The 18,052-nt window shown below is 43.5% G+C and overlaps 1 protein-coding gene across 2 annotated transcripts in view; it reads left to right on the top strand.

Moving 5' to 3' along the window:
- Positions 1–18,052, top strand: part of HHIP (hedgehog interacting protein) — a 225,279-nt gene that overhangs the window by 190,994 nt on the left and 16,233 nt on the right. For both annotated transcript variants that reach the window (XM_078676879.1, XM_078676878.1), the window contains exon 12: positions 14,118–14,266. In XM_078676879.1, coding sequence (XP_078533005.1) covers positions 14,118–14,266 — 149 coding nt within the window. The remainder of the gene's footprint in view (positions 1–14,117; positions 14,267–18,052) is intronic.

The following is an 18,052-nucleotide window of genomic DNA, read 5'->3' as shown; positions in this document are numbered from 1 at the left end:
TCAAATGCTGTCATAAACAAATTCGCATATGATGGTGCTGTACAATTTCCCATAGAAGTTCCACTCTTTTGGATATACCATCTGTTGCCGTAGGAAAAATAACTGTGCATGAGCGTAAACTCCATTAGCTCCATTAGGAAAATTTGTAAATCCTCTGTGTATTCACTATGCAGCAGTGCCTTTTCTGTCGCTTCACGAGTACAACCCCACATCTGTGATGCAGAACAAATGTCTATTGTCCCGCATCAAATAGGCATCTCCTCACAAACAGTCACAATGTACAGTGACATGAAGTCTGCATGTAAACTGCGCCAATGCGGAAACATACATGGAACTCACGGTGAAACTGCATCTCCCCTTCACATTGCAGAGGTACAATCACCACCTCCTGCACATAGACGTGTCATGCCCATGATCAATCAAGTGTGAAAGCATAGACGAATGCAGGGGCAGTGACTCCCACTTACGTACATGTAGCTCATGTTGTGGGACATGAAGCACAGGGTGCATCCTTGCATCATGGTGGCACATATTTGACCCCAAAAGAAGCCCTGTTGTCAGGTGTAGGTCACAAATGACAGCCCACATGTAATGATTTGGGACACATGTGAAACGCCGAAGAGTGGGATTCCGAGCCATCTGTGACAGACAGAACCAGCATTTCGAATACGTGACATCCTAAACAGCCTCTCCGTACAGAGGTGACAAACCCACCATTCATCATCAAATTATGAAATCGTACATGTAGCACTTACACTTGTCTGAGTAATGTTCTTGTACAGATGACTGACATGCACTCAGGGTATGTGTCTTGGAATGCATTTATTAGCACATGCTGTGCCTGTGGTAATTTAGTACTGTACCATGATTGCTAAGGTCTGTCACAATGTGACATGCGCATGTGAAGAAAATGTCAATGATGGTGTTCCTACAGGCTATTCCTGCTGCTGCTGCAGTGGGGTGTGGTCCACCTGCCTCATCTTCCTCATCGTCGTCCAGTGCATCATTTGTGATTATTTGATTTTTGGAGGGAGAGCCTTAGCCCCTTTTTCCCTCTACCTCCCTTTATATTTTGTTTTGTTCTATACAGGAGCCTACCACCTGTGATGTCCAGGCACCTGAAATGTGACTTCAACACGCCATAGGGGCGTTCCATGATGCCCCTGGTGCGTTTGTGTACAAAATTGTACTGCCTGTGGGCCTGTGTGTTTGGGGCTCGGAGGGGTGTCATCATCCAAGCCAATTTCGTTGCTTGCACTGCATCACCAAATGCGATGCAGTGCGCACAACGAAATTAGTTTTATTTATTTTTATGTTTACTTACCTGTTAAAGTCCGTAATCCATACATTACTATCCCCCACCCTGCCCCTCCCCCTCCCCACGTCACCGCCCAGCCAGTACTCCCACTACCGGCCGCGGCTGATACTGCAGTCTGGCCAGAACTTCCACACCACACTTGGCATTGTGTACCTTCTCATTCATGGGTCACTTGCCCCATTCCCACATGCCTGGTTCCCACGTCTCCCCACATTCTGCTATTGTGTGGCCGAGGTGCCATGCCATTGATGGCTCATGCACATGGCTAGCCCAGGTTACCACAGTAAGTTGTGCTGTTTTGTATGGTGGTTAGGCATGTTGTTTGACATGTTGTATGTGAGTTTGTGACGTGTGCATTCCCAGAGTTGTGAGTTGCAAGATTGTGGAGTTGGGGTGTGTGGTGTTTTCATTTGGTACTTACCCACTAGCAGAGCATTTCCGTAGGTGCCATCCTGGAAGCACTGGTTGATGATGGACTGTCAGAAGATGTAGGAATCATGCACACTGCCTGGGTAGTTGGCGACGACATTGGTGAAGAGTCCCCGGTGGTCCAATATTGCCTGCACATTGGTAGAATGTGTGTGCTTTCTTTTGCGGTAATTGTGTGCAGTGTCGGCAGGGGGCACAAGTAGGACATGTGTGCAGTTGATTGCCCCCAACACGTGCGGGAAGCCAGCTATGGCATAGAAGCCTTACTTTGTCTTCATCTCTTCCTGCGCAGTGTGGGGTAAGTGAAGGTGCTGGGGTATCAAGCTGATGACGGCATCCAAGACAGTTGTGAGGAACTTCGATAGGGCTGGCTGTGAGACTCCTCTGACTCTGGCAGTTGTTGGTTGGAAGGTACCAAAGGCCAACAGATGCAACACAGCCAGCAGCTTTGTCTGCAGTGGGATGTTGGTTGTAAGCTGTGTTGGTACCGTCAGCCTGTGGACAATGATGTTCAGGATGCGGAGGATGGTTGTCCTTTTGATCCCGTAGTGTGCAATGACATTCTCTGGTGTTAGGTCTGTGTGGCTGGTGTGTTTTCTGAAGGTCCGCTGTCTTGGTCTGTTCTGCCTCTGTGGTGGTCCGGGGGTGGGAGATGCGGGGGGGTACCCGGGGTAGGGCCCAGGAGGAGGAGGGGTCCTGGGTGTTGTGGCCCTCTTGGGGCTCCGAGCTGCATGATCAGTGGCTCCATGGCATCTGTTGTTCTTCAGGTGTGGTTCTGGGCTGGGCTCCCTTATCAAGTTGTCGTCCGACTTTACACCAGGTCAGAGCAGGTGTTAATTTCCTGCAGCTAACGCGACTTATCGCCTGTTTCGTGATCTTATCGCCGATCTGGCTGGTCGTTGAGAAAGTTGCGGCGTGGTGTTTTCGCGGCTTTCTGCACGGGAACGTCTACTCTGCATCTCATTAGCGATAGTTGCGGGGGTCATCTGTGGCGATGTTTTTAGCGGCTGCTATCGCAGGTAAACTGGTGATGTGGGCTGTTAGCACCAGCTTGTGAATGGGGCTATAAATTTATCGCGACTTTGGCTGTGATAAAGTGCAGCTAACTCGGCGAGAAGTCCATGAGAATTTGCCCCATGGAGTTCAACCAATCAGCATCTAGCTTTGCATGCCTGTAACTTGTTCATATTTACGTTTCCTTTGAACCTTAAGATTTATTTATTTTTTAATGTGTGTTTTTTTTAATATTCAATAGAGTCATTGGTGTATAAATGTTACTTGTTTGGCTGTTTAATTGAGTCTTCTACTGTTTTTCAATTTGTCTGCTTTTGTCTATGGTATTGTGATGAATATTTGTAATTGTTGTTGCTACTTGCAATTCATGACTGATGTCGAATTCAGAGACAAAGAAAACACCCTCAATAGAACTAGTTCGAATCAGACAAAGCGTTTATTTATTCAACATGTTTATGAGAATACTCTAGAACGAATTTGGGGTAAGCCAGTCTCCTTCAGTAGCTGATGACAAAGTACGTTTAAAATAAAGGTAATGCTGCCCGGCAGGGAAACAGTTAATTGTTGAACAGATGTTATTGCAACCACTTAGCTGAATCTCTTAGCACTGTATTTATATTTTGTGTTTTAAATCATTTTCTTGCACAAACCGGGTAAATTTCAGTCGGATTGTTTAGTCTATTTGGTGTATGCGTGAGAGTGAGTTTTACACCTTCGGCCCGTCGCTCGTATCCGATTACAAGTGTCTGTCTTAGCTGGCCTTTCGTTTGTGTTCGTGTTGCCTCAACATGTTAGGTGGTCTCGAAATGATATACCTGAAAAGGGCAGACCTCCCATGGCTGCTTCTGGCTGAGATATGCTTTGCGTGTGGGCGAGGAAGAGCCGTGCAGGCTAGTCCAAGAGCGCGCGTCACACGGGTCACACACTGCGCGCGGAAGTACATTGAGGCGGAAGCAGATGGTGATACAGTTATTTTTGTTTATTTCCGTACACATTACGGTTAAAACTCTTGCTGGTTCTCACTTAGGTTTGCTGGGCGTGTTATTTATGTAATCTAAAGTTGTTATTTTGGTAGAGAGCCCCCATTCGTTACTTTTACCATTTATTTCATCTCGAGCAGGCCAGTATACAGATAGGACTGCACCAACAACGCTTTAGCGTGCCCAGTATCTCTTTCATGCCTTTGCTGGAATGAGTGCTAACCTGTCCCCTTTAAAGTATCATATTGACAGGTGCTTTCCCCTGCGTAAATCTCAGGACAAAGGGACACTGAGTCCCTGGCCAAGGTGTGCAAATCCTCAGATTACATCACAGAGCAGCTCAGTGACCCGCATCGCGCGAGAAGGGCCCGGGTGTGAGCTCATTAGAAGCCTCTGGACATGGAGAAGCCCTTTGATAGTGGAAAGGTCAGGTCAGGTGTCTCACTTCAACTTTGGGAGCAACTCTGATATTACACTCTGCTATCTTATCACCCATGAGAATTGTATGTCTTTTATCTATTTGTGTGCTTTACCCTGCAACCTCGGAAAAGTGGAATATTGCTTATAAAAATAAAAACAAGGTTTTCACCCTTGGTGAAGGCAGAAAGAGAGACTTAAGTAGGTCCTGTGAGATGAGATAAAATAATTAACTTATTTATAACTTTCTACTGTTCTACCAAGTAGTTCTTAATGAAATATTTCAGACAGTCACATTATCTACTTGCATACAAAAATTCTTCTGGAAGAGGCCTCATCTCTTGTGCGATATTAAGATTGTTTTTGGGGCAAACTCTGCGTGGTTTGCATGGCCTCTAATGAATCCAGATTTCTCACATGGTTGGAACCCCCTCTTTTTTTAAGCCTTTTTGCACACTAACTGTTATGTTATGTTGAACATATTTGATTTGTTGTGGCCTCTCCATGCAGTCACTTGAATTCATAAAGATGAAATTACAGGGCTAATGGAAATCAGAAACATGCTTTTCCAACGTCAGTCGTTCAGACATTCCTCAAGGTACCAATGGGCATCACCAGTGCAACCTTCATGTCCACTCATATAAAGTTACAGTCTAGACATCAGTAATGCAAGCTTCACTCACTAGTCGAGCATGTACAACATGGCCACCTGCAGTGCAAGTTACCATCCTTCACAAATCCTGCACAGTACCTCTTCAGCACAGCAGGCATATCTCATTTTTATAAAAGCTCAGCATGGCATCTTTATTTGATGCTTCTCTCGCTCATAGAAACATAGCAGTCTGAGTAGGTTTCATATAGACATCAGCAATGCAAGGTGTCATCCCGCACAGAAAAGTAGCTGCATGGCATCAGCAATGTATGTGTCCTCCCCTCACAAAACAGACACGCCATATGCAATAGCTGTTCAAGCTTGCCTCAAAGGAGAGAATCTACAAGTGCATCAGCTTTGCAAGATTCCCTACCCAACAGAAAAAAGCATTGGCAAAGCTAATAGGTCTTGCCTATGGGCGAGCTATTGGATTTGTCAGTCGGTTTGAGGTGATGAACGAAAGGGTGGGTGGAGAGCAGGACAGTAAAAAAAAAAAGCAGTATGAAGTGACCAGCGTTGGCCGCATTATAGTATTTTTTTTTCTTTTGTCTGTTGGGAGGGGTGAGAGGAAATGGACAAGGGATTAGCTGAAACAGGGACTGAGTAGGTGGAGAAAAAACAGGTACAGGGGGAGAAGCAACAGGAACTTACGCTAATATCGGTGCTTTGGCCATCTCACAAAACTGCCTAGTTTCCCTCACTGTCGTATCGAATACAATGGCCATTCCACTGTCCCTTGCACCAAGACCGGCACCAAAAATCCCACTCAATAGCATCGGAATCCTGCCAACAAAGATTTTATTGACTATGGCAGTTATGGCATGTGGAAGGGCTAGGGGTCTGTACTTTAACCACTAGGAGGGATGAATGTGTAATAGAAGTAGAGGCAGAAAAAGACAGAGCCAAGTGTTACACAAGACAAAGGATCCAGGCTGTGGCAGTTGCGGCTGTGACATCAGTGGCTGCAAGAGCTTTCACATGCGTGTTGAAGCACAGCCAGAAAAAGCGAGGGTTGAAGACATGTAGGGGTTGCACACACTGCCAAGACAAATACAAGATAAGACAATGATGTAATCCATAACTGAAGCAAACCCCTTGTTCCCTGAGAAGCTCTTCCTTAAAGTACAGGGAATGCACTCGAACAAAGGGTTGTGCACCACACAAAATCACGTCAAAGACAGGCATTGCCTCATAATCAGAACTGGATAGCATAACAAAAGACAGGGAACAAGGTGTCCTTCATAAGTCTACATCTGGCCACACAAATGCTTCTGATAGAAAGCAACAATGGCAATAAGAAGAATGTGGCACTATGGGCAGAGATGTTGACTTCCGAACTGGGGAACCAAGTTTATGTCTCAGCGTCACCTCAACATCCTGTCGTCCTGAGAAAATCACTTAATCTCCCCTGCTCTACAAATAAAATGAATGGAACTGGTGCTCATGTAAAGCACCCCAATATCTTCCGGTCGGGTCGAATTAGTGCTATTTAAAAATGCCAAAAAAGAAGAAATAGTGCCTCAATCGCAGCGGACGGGCACTAATTAAGTTCAATCAACTGTACTTGGTCCAGGCTCCACACAAAGATAGGGAAGTGATGCTATACACTTGCCGCTGAATTAAAAGGCAGCAAAGAAGAGTGATATTGATCCCAATGATTGGTAAGATTTTTTTAGATACAACAGATCGTTGCTAAGTGACAGTGCATGCGCGCTACCTGCTGACTCAACATCTTTGGAATCAGCAATACAACTTTGTCCCCCTCTCATAGATATTAACTGTGAAAATGTTCCATGCAAACAAGACAGATATTGCATGAGCTGTTGAAAGAGACTGTGAAAGATTAAAACAGAAAAAGCCAAGCGGATAGCGATAAACGAAGTGGGCAAACTTAAAGATAGACCTCATCATCTAGACCAAGACTTTCCATTGCGGGAGGACATATCCAAGAGTCAACATTAAAATCAGCATGCATACTGGATGAGAGTCGAGGAGGTCAAGGGCTATGGAGATGGAGGGCTATGATAAAACTCCTGAACAGTAAAATAACAAGGTTGGGGAGGACATTGGGAAATGCTTTCTGCTGCTGTAGGATCGCATCTTATTAATTGTATTTTATCCTAGAGTTACCAGCTATTGTGTTGGGGAATTGGAGTCAAAACCGGCACCCTGCATGATCATATGTACTGTTCAGGTCTGGACTAGCATAAGCGAGAAGCCCACCAAAGGGGAGTGCCTGGGTGGCAATGCATAACAGCCAATTCCCTACAATCTGTAGGAAATTGGAGGAGTCACTTAAGAAAATTTACTTCAGCATTAGGAGCTTGAGTAAATTCTCCAGAAAAAAAAGAAGCTGGAAGTACTGAACTTTCTGAGATCCATGAGGAGAGATCTATTGAAAAAAGATTACCATAGAATAAACTCCAAACACTTTTCACAGCCGTTCTTTTGCCTCTTCGGGATCAAAATATACAGGAGTGGTACTTCTGTGCAGCAGCACAATCCAAGGGCACATCCTGATGACACATGCAGATAAGGCGCTTAGGAGGCTGGGAGTAGTGGCCCAAATAAATGGTCAGATTTATAATTGTTGTGCCACTTTAAGCTACCATCAATAAACTAGAACCTTTCCTTAAAAACTGCATCGCCGAGCTTTTTGAGCTAGCTAAGGGATAAATACTATTTGGTGGGGAACTAAACATGGCACTAGACCCAGCAAAACACTGATCCCAGCATAGACACAATGGTGGACTGGTGACTCCTATAGAATGTGCAGATTGATTAACAGAAGTTGGGTTGGTGTGTGATTGATAGCACTAACTTATGGATGAAATAGATTATACATTTTGTTGAGCAGTACACAAAACGTACGCATGACTAGACTATTATTTATTGTCTAATAGATCATTACACAAGTAGAGGATATAAATATTGGTAATATAGCCATTGCTGACCACATACCAATTAGCATCCACCTGAATACCAATCCAAATAGGCGGTGGTTAAACAAATTCCTGCTAAAGGACTCGGTCATTAGAGCAGATCTAGGCAAAAAAAAAATCAAAAAAGATAATGATTCCACGGGTGTATCTACCCAACTTCTCTGAGATACTATAATGGTGATTTTGAGGAGTCATATCATCTCAGCAGCATCCTACATAAGAACAAATATGAAACCGGTGAGGACAGCACTAGAAGGGCAACGGATGGAGCTAGAATGACAACACAAGATGACAGGATCAATAAAAGACAGGTGTTAGCAGTGCCTGCTCAAGTGAAAGCGCTTGACTTTATTATGGGTAATAAGCTTTACTGTGTATCAAACAAAGATATTAATGAACTGGCAAGAAAGCTGGGAGACTGCAAGCCTCACATTTAAAGGCAAAGGTTGCATACGAAAGGCCACAGAAAGTCAAAGATACTAGGGGGCACATGATAGTTGAAGATAAGGATATAAACTGCACATTCGGAGAGTTCTATACAACCTTATGTAGAAGAGAAGAGACGGTGTCACAAGATATTTTCAAATTTCTCCAAGAACACCTGAAATATAAAATCCCAAATGACTGAAAGACATAAAGGATGAAGCCATATGAGAGTCAGAGTTCGTGAGCATAATTCATAGACTGAAGCAGGGTATAGCACCAGACTCGATGACTACATAGCTGCCTTTTATAAAATAATTTGTTCTTCATTAGCGCCTTTACTTACTAAACTGTATAATAGCTTTGGAGATAAAGGAGAGCTAACCAACTCGATGAAATACCTCAGCGTAATCCCAAGCCACGGAAACATTTGACACTTTGCAACTCATAGAGGCCAATATTGACATTAACATTTTTACCAGTATTTTGTCAGCACGCCTGGGAACTACGATGACAACATTGGTAAATCCTGATCAATCAAGATTCATACCTGGCAGGCAATGTAGTGATAACATCAAGAAATTGCTGCACATCATATAAAATGCCCTACGTTAATGCAAAAATATACTTCTCTCATTGGATGCCGAGAGCAGATGGTGGGCTTTGGGCAGCACTTTTTGATGTGGGCCCTAGCAGGTTACCATTCTCCAAAGGTACACAAGCATCTGCTTTTTTTAATATTGAAAAGGGCACCAGGCAAGACTGTCCATTTCCCCCTCAATCTTTGTGCTCACTCTGGAGCCCTTTCCAAAGTGGTACAAAAGGGGGTGGTGATGGACGGAGCATCTGAACCAATCAAACACTCACACCCAGTCAACAGATCTGGGTTTAATCCATCACCGTTCTTTATCCCACTCTGCCACCCCAGTTCAGACAATGCTGGTAGGAAGGGACCAAGATTGGGCAAAAGGAATTTAAATTAGCAACGTTTGCAGGTAGTATCGTGGTTATGATTAACCCTGGGCGTCCGATTCGGCTACGCCCACGGAGTAGGCGTAGTGTTGCCTTCTACGCATTTTGCGTAGACAGCGTAGCCGGCAACACTACGCCCACTCCGTGTGCGTAGCCGAGTCGGCCGCCACCCGCCTCCCTCCCGCCCTCCCCTAGATACATTATTTAAGCAACTACCCTGAATAAAACAATTTTAAAGCACTTACCTTGTCCGGGGCTCGTCCGGGGCTCCCTCTTTGAATAGCGTCCTTTCCTGGAAACCAATGCGCATGCGCGGCCGCCCGCGCATGCGCATTGGTATCCAGGAAAAGACGCTATTCAAAGAGGGAGCCCCGGACGAGCCCCGGACAAGGTAAGTGCTTTAAAATTGTTTTATTCAGGGTAGTTGCTTAAATAATGTATGTAGGGGAGAGCGGGAGGGAGGTGCGTAGTGGGGCTATGCGGAGTGCGGGAGTGGGCGTAGCTTCTCGCCCAATCCGCGTAGCTCCGCGGAGCCCCACTACGCCCACTACGCCCAGGGTTAGTTATGATCCAGAATCCAGTGAAGTCGGTAGAACTGCTGGTAGATAAACTGGAACATTTTAGACTAGTATCAGGGTTAAACAATAATGTAGAAAAATCAAAGGCCTTGCTCCCACTTCCACAAAAAGGACAATTGATAGATGGAATGGTGAACAAAGTCAAACACTCACCCCTCTACAGAGATCTGGGCCTAAATCCATTGTTTTCGTGCTCTTTACGCCACCCGTGTTTGGACCCAGACATACACAAATCAGTCCTGACCCTCATCCCCATGGAAACAGTCCCGCCTGACCTGCCAGGCCAGGTTCTCTTTGGACCGGAAACAAGGATCTTAGGACCAGTTTCTGGGTGTTACCCCTCCTCAGCCAGGATACCTTGAATCCAGTGGCATGGCGAGCACAGGACCCACGTTTTGGCATGCCCATTCCCACTTGGAGTGGCAAATGCAAAAAGAAAAATTGATTACAGGAATGCTGAACAATGTCAAACACTCACCCCCAGTACAGACATCTGGGCCTTAATCAATGTTTTTTTTGCTCTCCATGCCACCCCAGTTTGGACCCAGTCATATGCAAATCAGTCTTGACCCCTCACCACATGGGAACAGTCTAGCCCGAACTGCCAGGTCAGGTCCTCCTGGACCAAACAAGCATCCTTGAACCGGTTTTGGCGTATCACCCTGATCAGCCTGGATAGCTTGAATCCACTGGCGTGGCTAGCAATGGGCCCACGTCTGAGCATACCCATCTCACTCAGGATGACAAATGCAAAAAGAACAATTTTGTTGTGGGTTTTTTTGTGCTATGGTTTTTGCAAAACTGTATTGTTGGGGAAGCTGCCAGGCCCTCGTCAACATAAAAAAATATTGAATAAAAATCAACAAATATTTTTGTCTCATAAAGCACACATACCCATAGTAGTCTCTGGCAGTGAAATAAACTACTTAATGTCTGGATGTGCTCATTGTGAAAGGGTAGAATGTCGTCATTCACAGTGAAGGTAGCCAAAGGCTGAGGTGGCTGGCCCATTGGCCAATGCTGTATACTTTAGTGGGTGCCTGAAAAATGTAAATAATACAACGATAGACCAACAGATGGAGAGGGCTAGCTGAAAGTCCTATAAATAAGTATAACATGCATATCATTTTATTCAAACCAAAAGAAAATGCCAGACCTAAAAAGTTTGCCATTCTGAAATATTCTTTAAAGCAAGGTAAAACAACACCATTACCAAGGAATACTGTACGCAGATCTCAAGTCAAGGCTGAAGTTATCTTTTTAATGCTTCATGAGGGTGGTTAAGCTAGGTAAGTTGATTCGTTTGTTACTGTTTAATGGGTTATGTCTTGTTTTGCTGCTACTGATAAAAATATACTTATCAATTGCTGCTAAAGCAAATTAATCAAGACGAATATATGGTTCGACCGTTCATTCACCTACTTTGGGGGCGCTGGTAAGGAAATGGCAGGAGAAGGGATTCCTTAAGAGTGCAACTTGGTAACCGTAAAGTTGATAACTCAACATGCATTACCTAGTTGCCGTCCACTCTGTAATTCACATAGTGCGCCTGCCGCATATTACAGCAACAATTCTCTTTAAAGGGACAAACTAGTACATAATTGTGAATTATCCAGATGGATTTATTGTTAACATAGTCAACCAGCAGCAATATGGCTTCAATGTCCTAGTCTGTGCCGGTTGGCTGTGTGAGCATCTTACACATTCCCTTGTATAACACAGCAGATCTGTTTCTCTTATGCCAGTGTTTTGGGATCTGATAGCAGTCAGTCTCTGTTCCACACAAAACAAAGATGCATAAATTTGAGCTGATCTGGTCTAATGAGACAGAGTTTCTCAAGTCATCAGTAAGGCTTGTGTGCAAGCAGCCTCCAAAGTTGATAAATTCCCACACTGCTTATTGACTCAGCTGCCAAGTGCTTATGCAGCAGGTGTTGTTTTCACGACCACCCTGCCAGTAACACAAACTGTTTAGCGATTGCATTGACCTCGCACCTATTAACAGCTATACAGGCTTCCACCAGGGACTCGTTTTCAAACAGGACGACATCTATCAACCATGGGGGTCAAGGACAGATGTAACACGTGAGAAGTATATACTGCTGAAACCTTAAATTGCTATCAATGTTCCAGTGTTGTGCTAAAGGCTCTGGAAAAATTCCCCAAAGCCAGAGTTTTGCATTTTACAATAGAGTAAATCTGACAAATACTAAGGTTAATATTTAGCAAATAGTTTTGTGTTTAGAGAATCTGTAAACGGTGTTTCCTTTTTCTACCTGTTGACTCGGATACTGCAGCAAGCCAAATAACATGGGCTCCTGTGGTCAAATTGTATAACTTTTAGAAAGAGGTGGGAGGGAGAGGATAATATGGGGAACTATAAAGCCCACATTGTAAGACGAAATGCCTTACTTTTATATGATGAGGCTCAGTGAAAAATGTCTTTGAAAAAAACACAGTAAGGAGTAAACCAGTTCCAGTCTACACTGGTGCACCCAGACCCCACTGTGCACTCAGTTTAAAAAAAAAATGGACCGCCACAAGTGCAAACACAACCTCACCTGCATTGGGTAGGCAGCTTCCTGAAAAGGGGAGCCTCAGTAGCAATCCCCCACTGTCTTCCATGCAGATGACAGATCTGGTGTTGAGGAATGGATACAGAGACTCGGGTGGGCGCAGTGCACTCCGGCACCTTTCGGTGAAAGGTCTTTTGGGTGGCTCTGCTAGACCCCCGTGCCTACTCCCAAGAGTTACACTGAGGTCTGGCCTGTTAGTGTACCTCCAAAGAGCCTGTTTTCTCTGCACCCAAGCTGGGAGTGTAGCAAGAGCACATGGGGCAAATGTGCAAATCATAAATTAGGGATTTACCAATGTTGTTGTTTAAGGGCAAAATATACATCCACGGTAGGTAATATAGAAGGGGGTGCACACGCACCTGCAGCCCCTTCTTTAATACAGAAGTGCCCCAATTGCTTGTTGCACTCTCAGAACTCTTTGTTCATCACCTCACTGTTCAAACACAACAGCTGAACCTTCCTCTCATGCAACTTTTATCATGTCACCCAAACCCCCTTCATTCACTTAACAGTTTAAAGACTACTGTTCAATTGACTTACTCACTCTGCCTCTACTTGCATTTCTCTTACTCTTTTCTAGTATGGCTTTTGTGTGCAGCACTCCAAGGAAACGGCTTTAACACATATATCAAAGTTTACCACCTCCACTCATACCATTCACCACCGTTCTATCCTTCTTCTGTTTGACCTCTCAACTGCATTGAGCATTGAAGATCACCATAACCAGCGCTTTGATGCCCTTGGGCTTAGTCCGCGCTTTCAAATCTCATTTTATTTCATTTCATTTCATAACACTAGCAGCACCTGCGTCTCTAGTTATTGCTCCAGCATAACAGTGAGCTTGTTCTCATTGTCTCTCCCTAATTGTCGGTTTCTTCATTAGAATGCTCTTCTCTAACTCCTTGTCTAACTCCCTACGGGTAAGAAGCTAGCAACACGTTGTTCTCAGCCCCCTCCTCTTTCTTTTAAATGACCTCCCTTGGTAACATCATATCCTGTTTCCACTTTTCAAAGGACCTCTGTGCAGATGTCATGAAAATCCTTTTTTCAATCCACACTTCTCCTCCTAATCTTCAGACTTATGTGTCTTGGAGAAACTGACAACCATTTGAAATGAGTTTGACCTTCTCTCAATCATTCTGGTCTTCTGAAAATGTAGAGATTATATTTTCCGTTAGATTCGCTTGTCCGATGGCCATGTCCACTCATGTCCCCCCCCCCTGATATTTCAACGAATTCCATCTCTGATTGAGACTTTGTGTAATTTCATCTCTATTTAACTGGTGACAATGCTCACCCATCCCCTGACACAATTCTTCTCCCTGTCTTCCACTAACCTCCTGCCTCCCTCTACCAGTAAACCCCTGCTCCTACTGTATACCACCCACAGGCACAGACTGCCCCACCCCCTCTCGTCACTTTGCATTGCAAATGTATTCCCACTTTTTGTGCCGCACCCCATTGGTTTTGACTGGGTTCGCTCTGTATGCATAAAAGGCCGCTCACAGTACAATGCTTTGCACAGTGAGTAGCATCTAGGAGAATCAGCACCCTGATGCTCTACAGATAAATAAGGCAATTCAGAGAGAGTCTGCCCATCAATTCCCCTGTAAGTGGGGTGTACAACTACTCACATCTGTAAATGAAGACAAGGAGGCAAAGTGTCACAATACGAATTAAAAAGTCCTTGTTTGGTTCATCGTTGATCGATGGGTCCCTTTTGCATCATACTGAGTACTTGTATGTGTAATATGTCTTATACGCTGTTTGTTGTAAATTTGGACTTAAAGAGTGCCATTGCTATTTTTTTACTCAGATCTTTAATGCCAGAGGAATGTAAAAGGCCAATTTATCCAGCCGAGCCCCTAACATCTGACTGCTTGCGGCAGTGCCGAAATGGACACTGCACGCCCACAGGAAAGTGCTGCTGTAACCAAGGCTGGGAAGGAGAATTCTGCCGAACTGGTTAGTATTACCTGTTCTTACATTAGTATCAATCTGCTCAGTTCTCTCAAAATTAACTTCTTCATTATACAGAAGAACATGTATTTTAATACATTGCAGTCAGTTTCAGATCATTTTAACGCAGTAAAGATGTGCATGTATTCCAGCAAGATGACACTCGCAACAAACACTCATTTTGTGCTGCTTTATTGGCACTAAGCACAATTCACTTTAAAGCATACAGATGTGAATAACCTAAAAACGACTTCATAGTGGTCTAATTATAACCAGTAACAAAATAGAGCAACACGCTACTCCTTTAAATCTCTGTACACGAGATGTCTCTTCATGTCAGTAAACTAAATATCAATCTTGGCTCTATGAAATCTCTCAACAACCAAAACATTGCAACTAAAATGTCTACAAGCAGGCATGTTATGCCATTCCCACTTTGACTCAAAACACAGTGCCTTTACAAGAGAACAGATAATGGAAGAACGCCTATGGAAGAGAAGATATTGCAATGCCAAGCTGTATAGACACATATAAAATTAAAAGTAGTATGACCTTTGCACAGTATATTACAAAGAGGAGTCGAATCCTGGAAGAACCATTCAGGGTATTCACTATATCTCAAGCACATGTACCCATACCAGCTTTTACGATTATCATCGAAATACATCCAGATAGGACCATACAACTCTAAATACAATGCATACAAACCTTTTTAAATATCGCAAAGTTTCTCTGGATAATGTTTATAAACTAGTTTAAATTTTTTTCTACATGCATTGGTAAAACCAAAAATCACTTCTCAGCCAAAGCATGCTAGACAATGTTCTGCATCATGGAGTAGGGCCACATTACGTAAAATGTGCACTGCGTCCCAAAAAAACAGAACAACATTTTTGTTTGCTTTTTGTTACTTATGTGGTAGGTAATTGAAGAAAAAATCGCCTTACCCTTTCATCTTACATAAAGATGTTTGCACCAGAGCAAAAAAAGTGGGTACTAATTATGTTATTTAAATCACATTGCACATTTACTAAATAGACATCATGTTATGTGTCTTACATAGTTTCTGGTAAAGAAAACCTGCTCCAGGAAAAAGAAAAACCATCAATGAAAAAGAAAGTTAAGTCATTTTGCTCAACTTGTGCTGCTTATCTAATTTGAAATGGAAAATTTGACATTTTCTCAAACCTAGTTACATCCTTTTAAATCTGAACAGCTGAGAAAAATGAATTCGCTCCACTTTTAAGGGGAGCAAAATGTAATAAGCTGATTCAATGTTTTTCTCCAGTGGAAACATTTAGAAAAGCAGCAAATGTTGTACAAAATGTTGTTCTGTTTTTTTGCATTGGTGAAAAACTTTACTTAATGCTGCTTACTCTTAACATTGGTTTTTCTGTTTCTTACTTTCCACCCATGTGCGTTATGGATTAGTCCTGACTTTTGCATATTTGTTTTATGTTTCTTGGCCACAATGGTTACTGTGCACAAGCACAGTAGTATGGGTCATATAGAAAAAAGCTGCAACCTTTCAGTGCCAAAGCCACCCTCAAAGTAAATGATAGCCATCCTATAAATTGGATGTGGAAATACTTAGAAGTTAAATTGTGCTTGCTTAATTTGCTCATTTAATGTGCCTGCACCACCTGGTGTGATCAATGTCAAATCCTTATTAACTTACGACTTTAAATCTCCTAAAATCTTATTTTCCTTTCCTAGCGACTGTAGTGTTTATGATGAAAGGAAAGGAGTTTTTGAATTTGTAAACCATGTGCTGGGTTTTATTGCAATAGTTTCCACCTTCCTCCTGCAGCATTCATACAGAGTTCGACATTTACATGTGTTCCCTTTGCATGGATTACAAAGCACATGGGCAAAACAGGAACATACACTTGCGTTGAGAAAAACATGAAGGGGGGGGGGGGGTTGTAATGCCAAGAGTAAAAGAACTATCCTTTCCAGAACACTTGTGATCAGACCAAAAAGGAAGCAGATGATTTTATAAGCTGTGCATCGAACTCTATGAGACACAACATCATTGAAAGTTCTTTAGCATTTATTTTGGGTCACTTGTTAACATATTAGTCTTACTTGGAAACTTCCCATGACTTTTAAACATGGACATGTCAGGACTATTCACAAAAATAAATTCAGCTGTAAAATCAAGTTTATGAACGAATTTACCTCAATTACAGCTGCTAGAAATGCATAAATGTATTCCTGGCAGGCATAACGCCATTTACCTATGCAGAGATCATCATCTCCGCACCAATAAATCCTACTCAAGTGCTGAGATTAAGGGTGTTCCAAGGCATGTGAAGTTTTGGAGGTTTGTAGATGCCCACATATTATTTTGTGAGCTTTCACTAACTCCTTACATTCCCCTTTGGAGCCTGGAAAGGGTGAGATACACTTTCCAGCTAAAGCTGGTTTAAATGAATGCCCAGGGAGGAAAGGGCAATAGGTCAACCTCATTTTTTGATGAGGATGTAGGAGAAAGGGTTTCTGCACAAAGAAAAATATTTCTCATCAGGAAAAAAAAATCCAAAATGGTCTACTTAGGGCCCGAATTGGAGTTTGGCAGATGGTCACTGGGTCACAAATGTGACTGACATCCAGTCCGCCTAAATGCAGGCGTCATTGATATAGTTCACTTTTCATAAGGTGGAAGGAATATATATCACAACCCAGTAACCTGTCCACCAAATTCTAAACCAGGCCTCTGGTATAATCCAGACTCAAATAAAAGTATTGTGTTAAGGAAGGAGGTTAAAACTGTTGATTCCAACATTAAGCTGGTTGTAGAAAAAACTAGTTCCTGTGTTTTGTTTTTTTACTGGAAATTACTTTTAAGCATGACAGCGTCACTGCTGCAGCACGAACATGTACAGTGCGTGTCAGCCTGGTGTCTGTGGTGCAGTGTTGTATGTAGTCCATGGCGCAGCTACTTCTCTTCCAAAATCAGAGAAACTTGGTAATTCCGAGCTCAACGACCAGCACATTTGCTGTTTCTAACAAGTTGCATATTTTAACTCGAGATCACGAGAAGATACGTGCACTCCTTCAGTCTCCCTTGAGGGGACGACTTTTCCATCAGTCATCTGTTGACACCCAGGGTAAAGGGCCGTGCACTGTCAGATGCTGGCTCCTTTTAAACGACAGTGTGCTCGGATCATCGTGCCTTCGAGGCACTTCTCTCAGTAACCCCCGATGGACACAACTCTGCGGCCTCATTAAAGGCTCGGCTTTGTGGCGCTCTGCAGGCGCTCTCGTGGCCAGAAGCTTGCAGCAGGTCCGGTGGTGTGCATGGGTGAGCTGACAGGCCCAGACAGGCGCGGGTCAAAGTTCACGGCAGATCCTTATCCCTAATGGCAGAAACAATGGGAAAGATGACACCTTCAGCCTCCAGCACAGCCTTTAATCTGTTAGGCAGAAGCAGTCAGCACTTTGTTTGTCGGATACGCTCAGAATAAGCCCTGCTTTTGCTGTTGACTAGTCTTTCCGATGAATAACTTTTCAAAGTCAGCAGTCATTTTAGCATGCTCAGTTTGCCGCATGAATGCTGTGAGCGTCCTTGTGACAGTCCTAAACGAGCATGGATGGAGTCGGTGAGGATAGAAAGGTTTTTTTTGTGCTTATCTATAAAAGGCTCAGAGCAGCATGAGCATCACTAAGAGGACCCTTTCATGGCCAGGCCCCCTGGATATATTTCTACTGAATATGATCATATGTAGGGCGTGAGCCTCATCGTAACCGCTAATGTCCTTCCCATGCTGAGTTTAGGAGGTATTGGCA

The sequence above is a fragment of the Lissotriton helveticus genome, chromosome 2_1 (assembly GCF_964261635.1).
Source record: "Lissotriton helveticus chromosome 2_1, aLisHel1.1, whole genome shotgun sequence".
In the NCBI taxonomy this organism is placed as follows: domain Eukaryota; kingdom Metazoa; phylum Chordata; class Amphibia; order Caudata; family Salamandridae; genus Lissotriton; species Lissotriton helveticus.
This window is presented reverse-complemented; position numbering and strand designations above follow the sequence as displayed.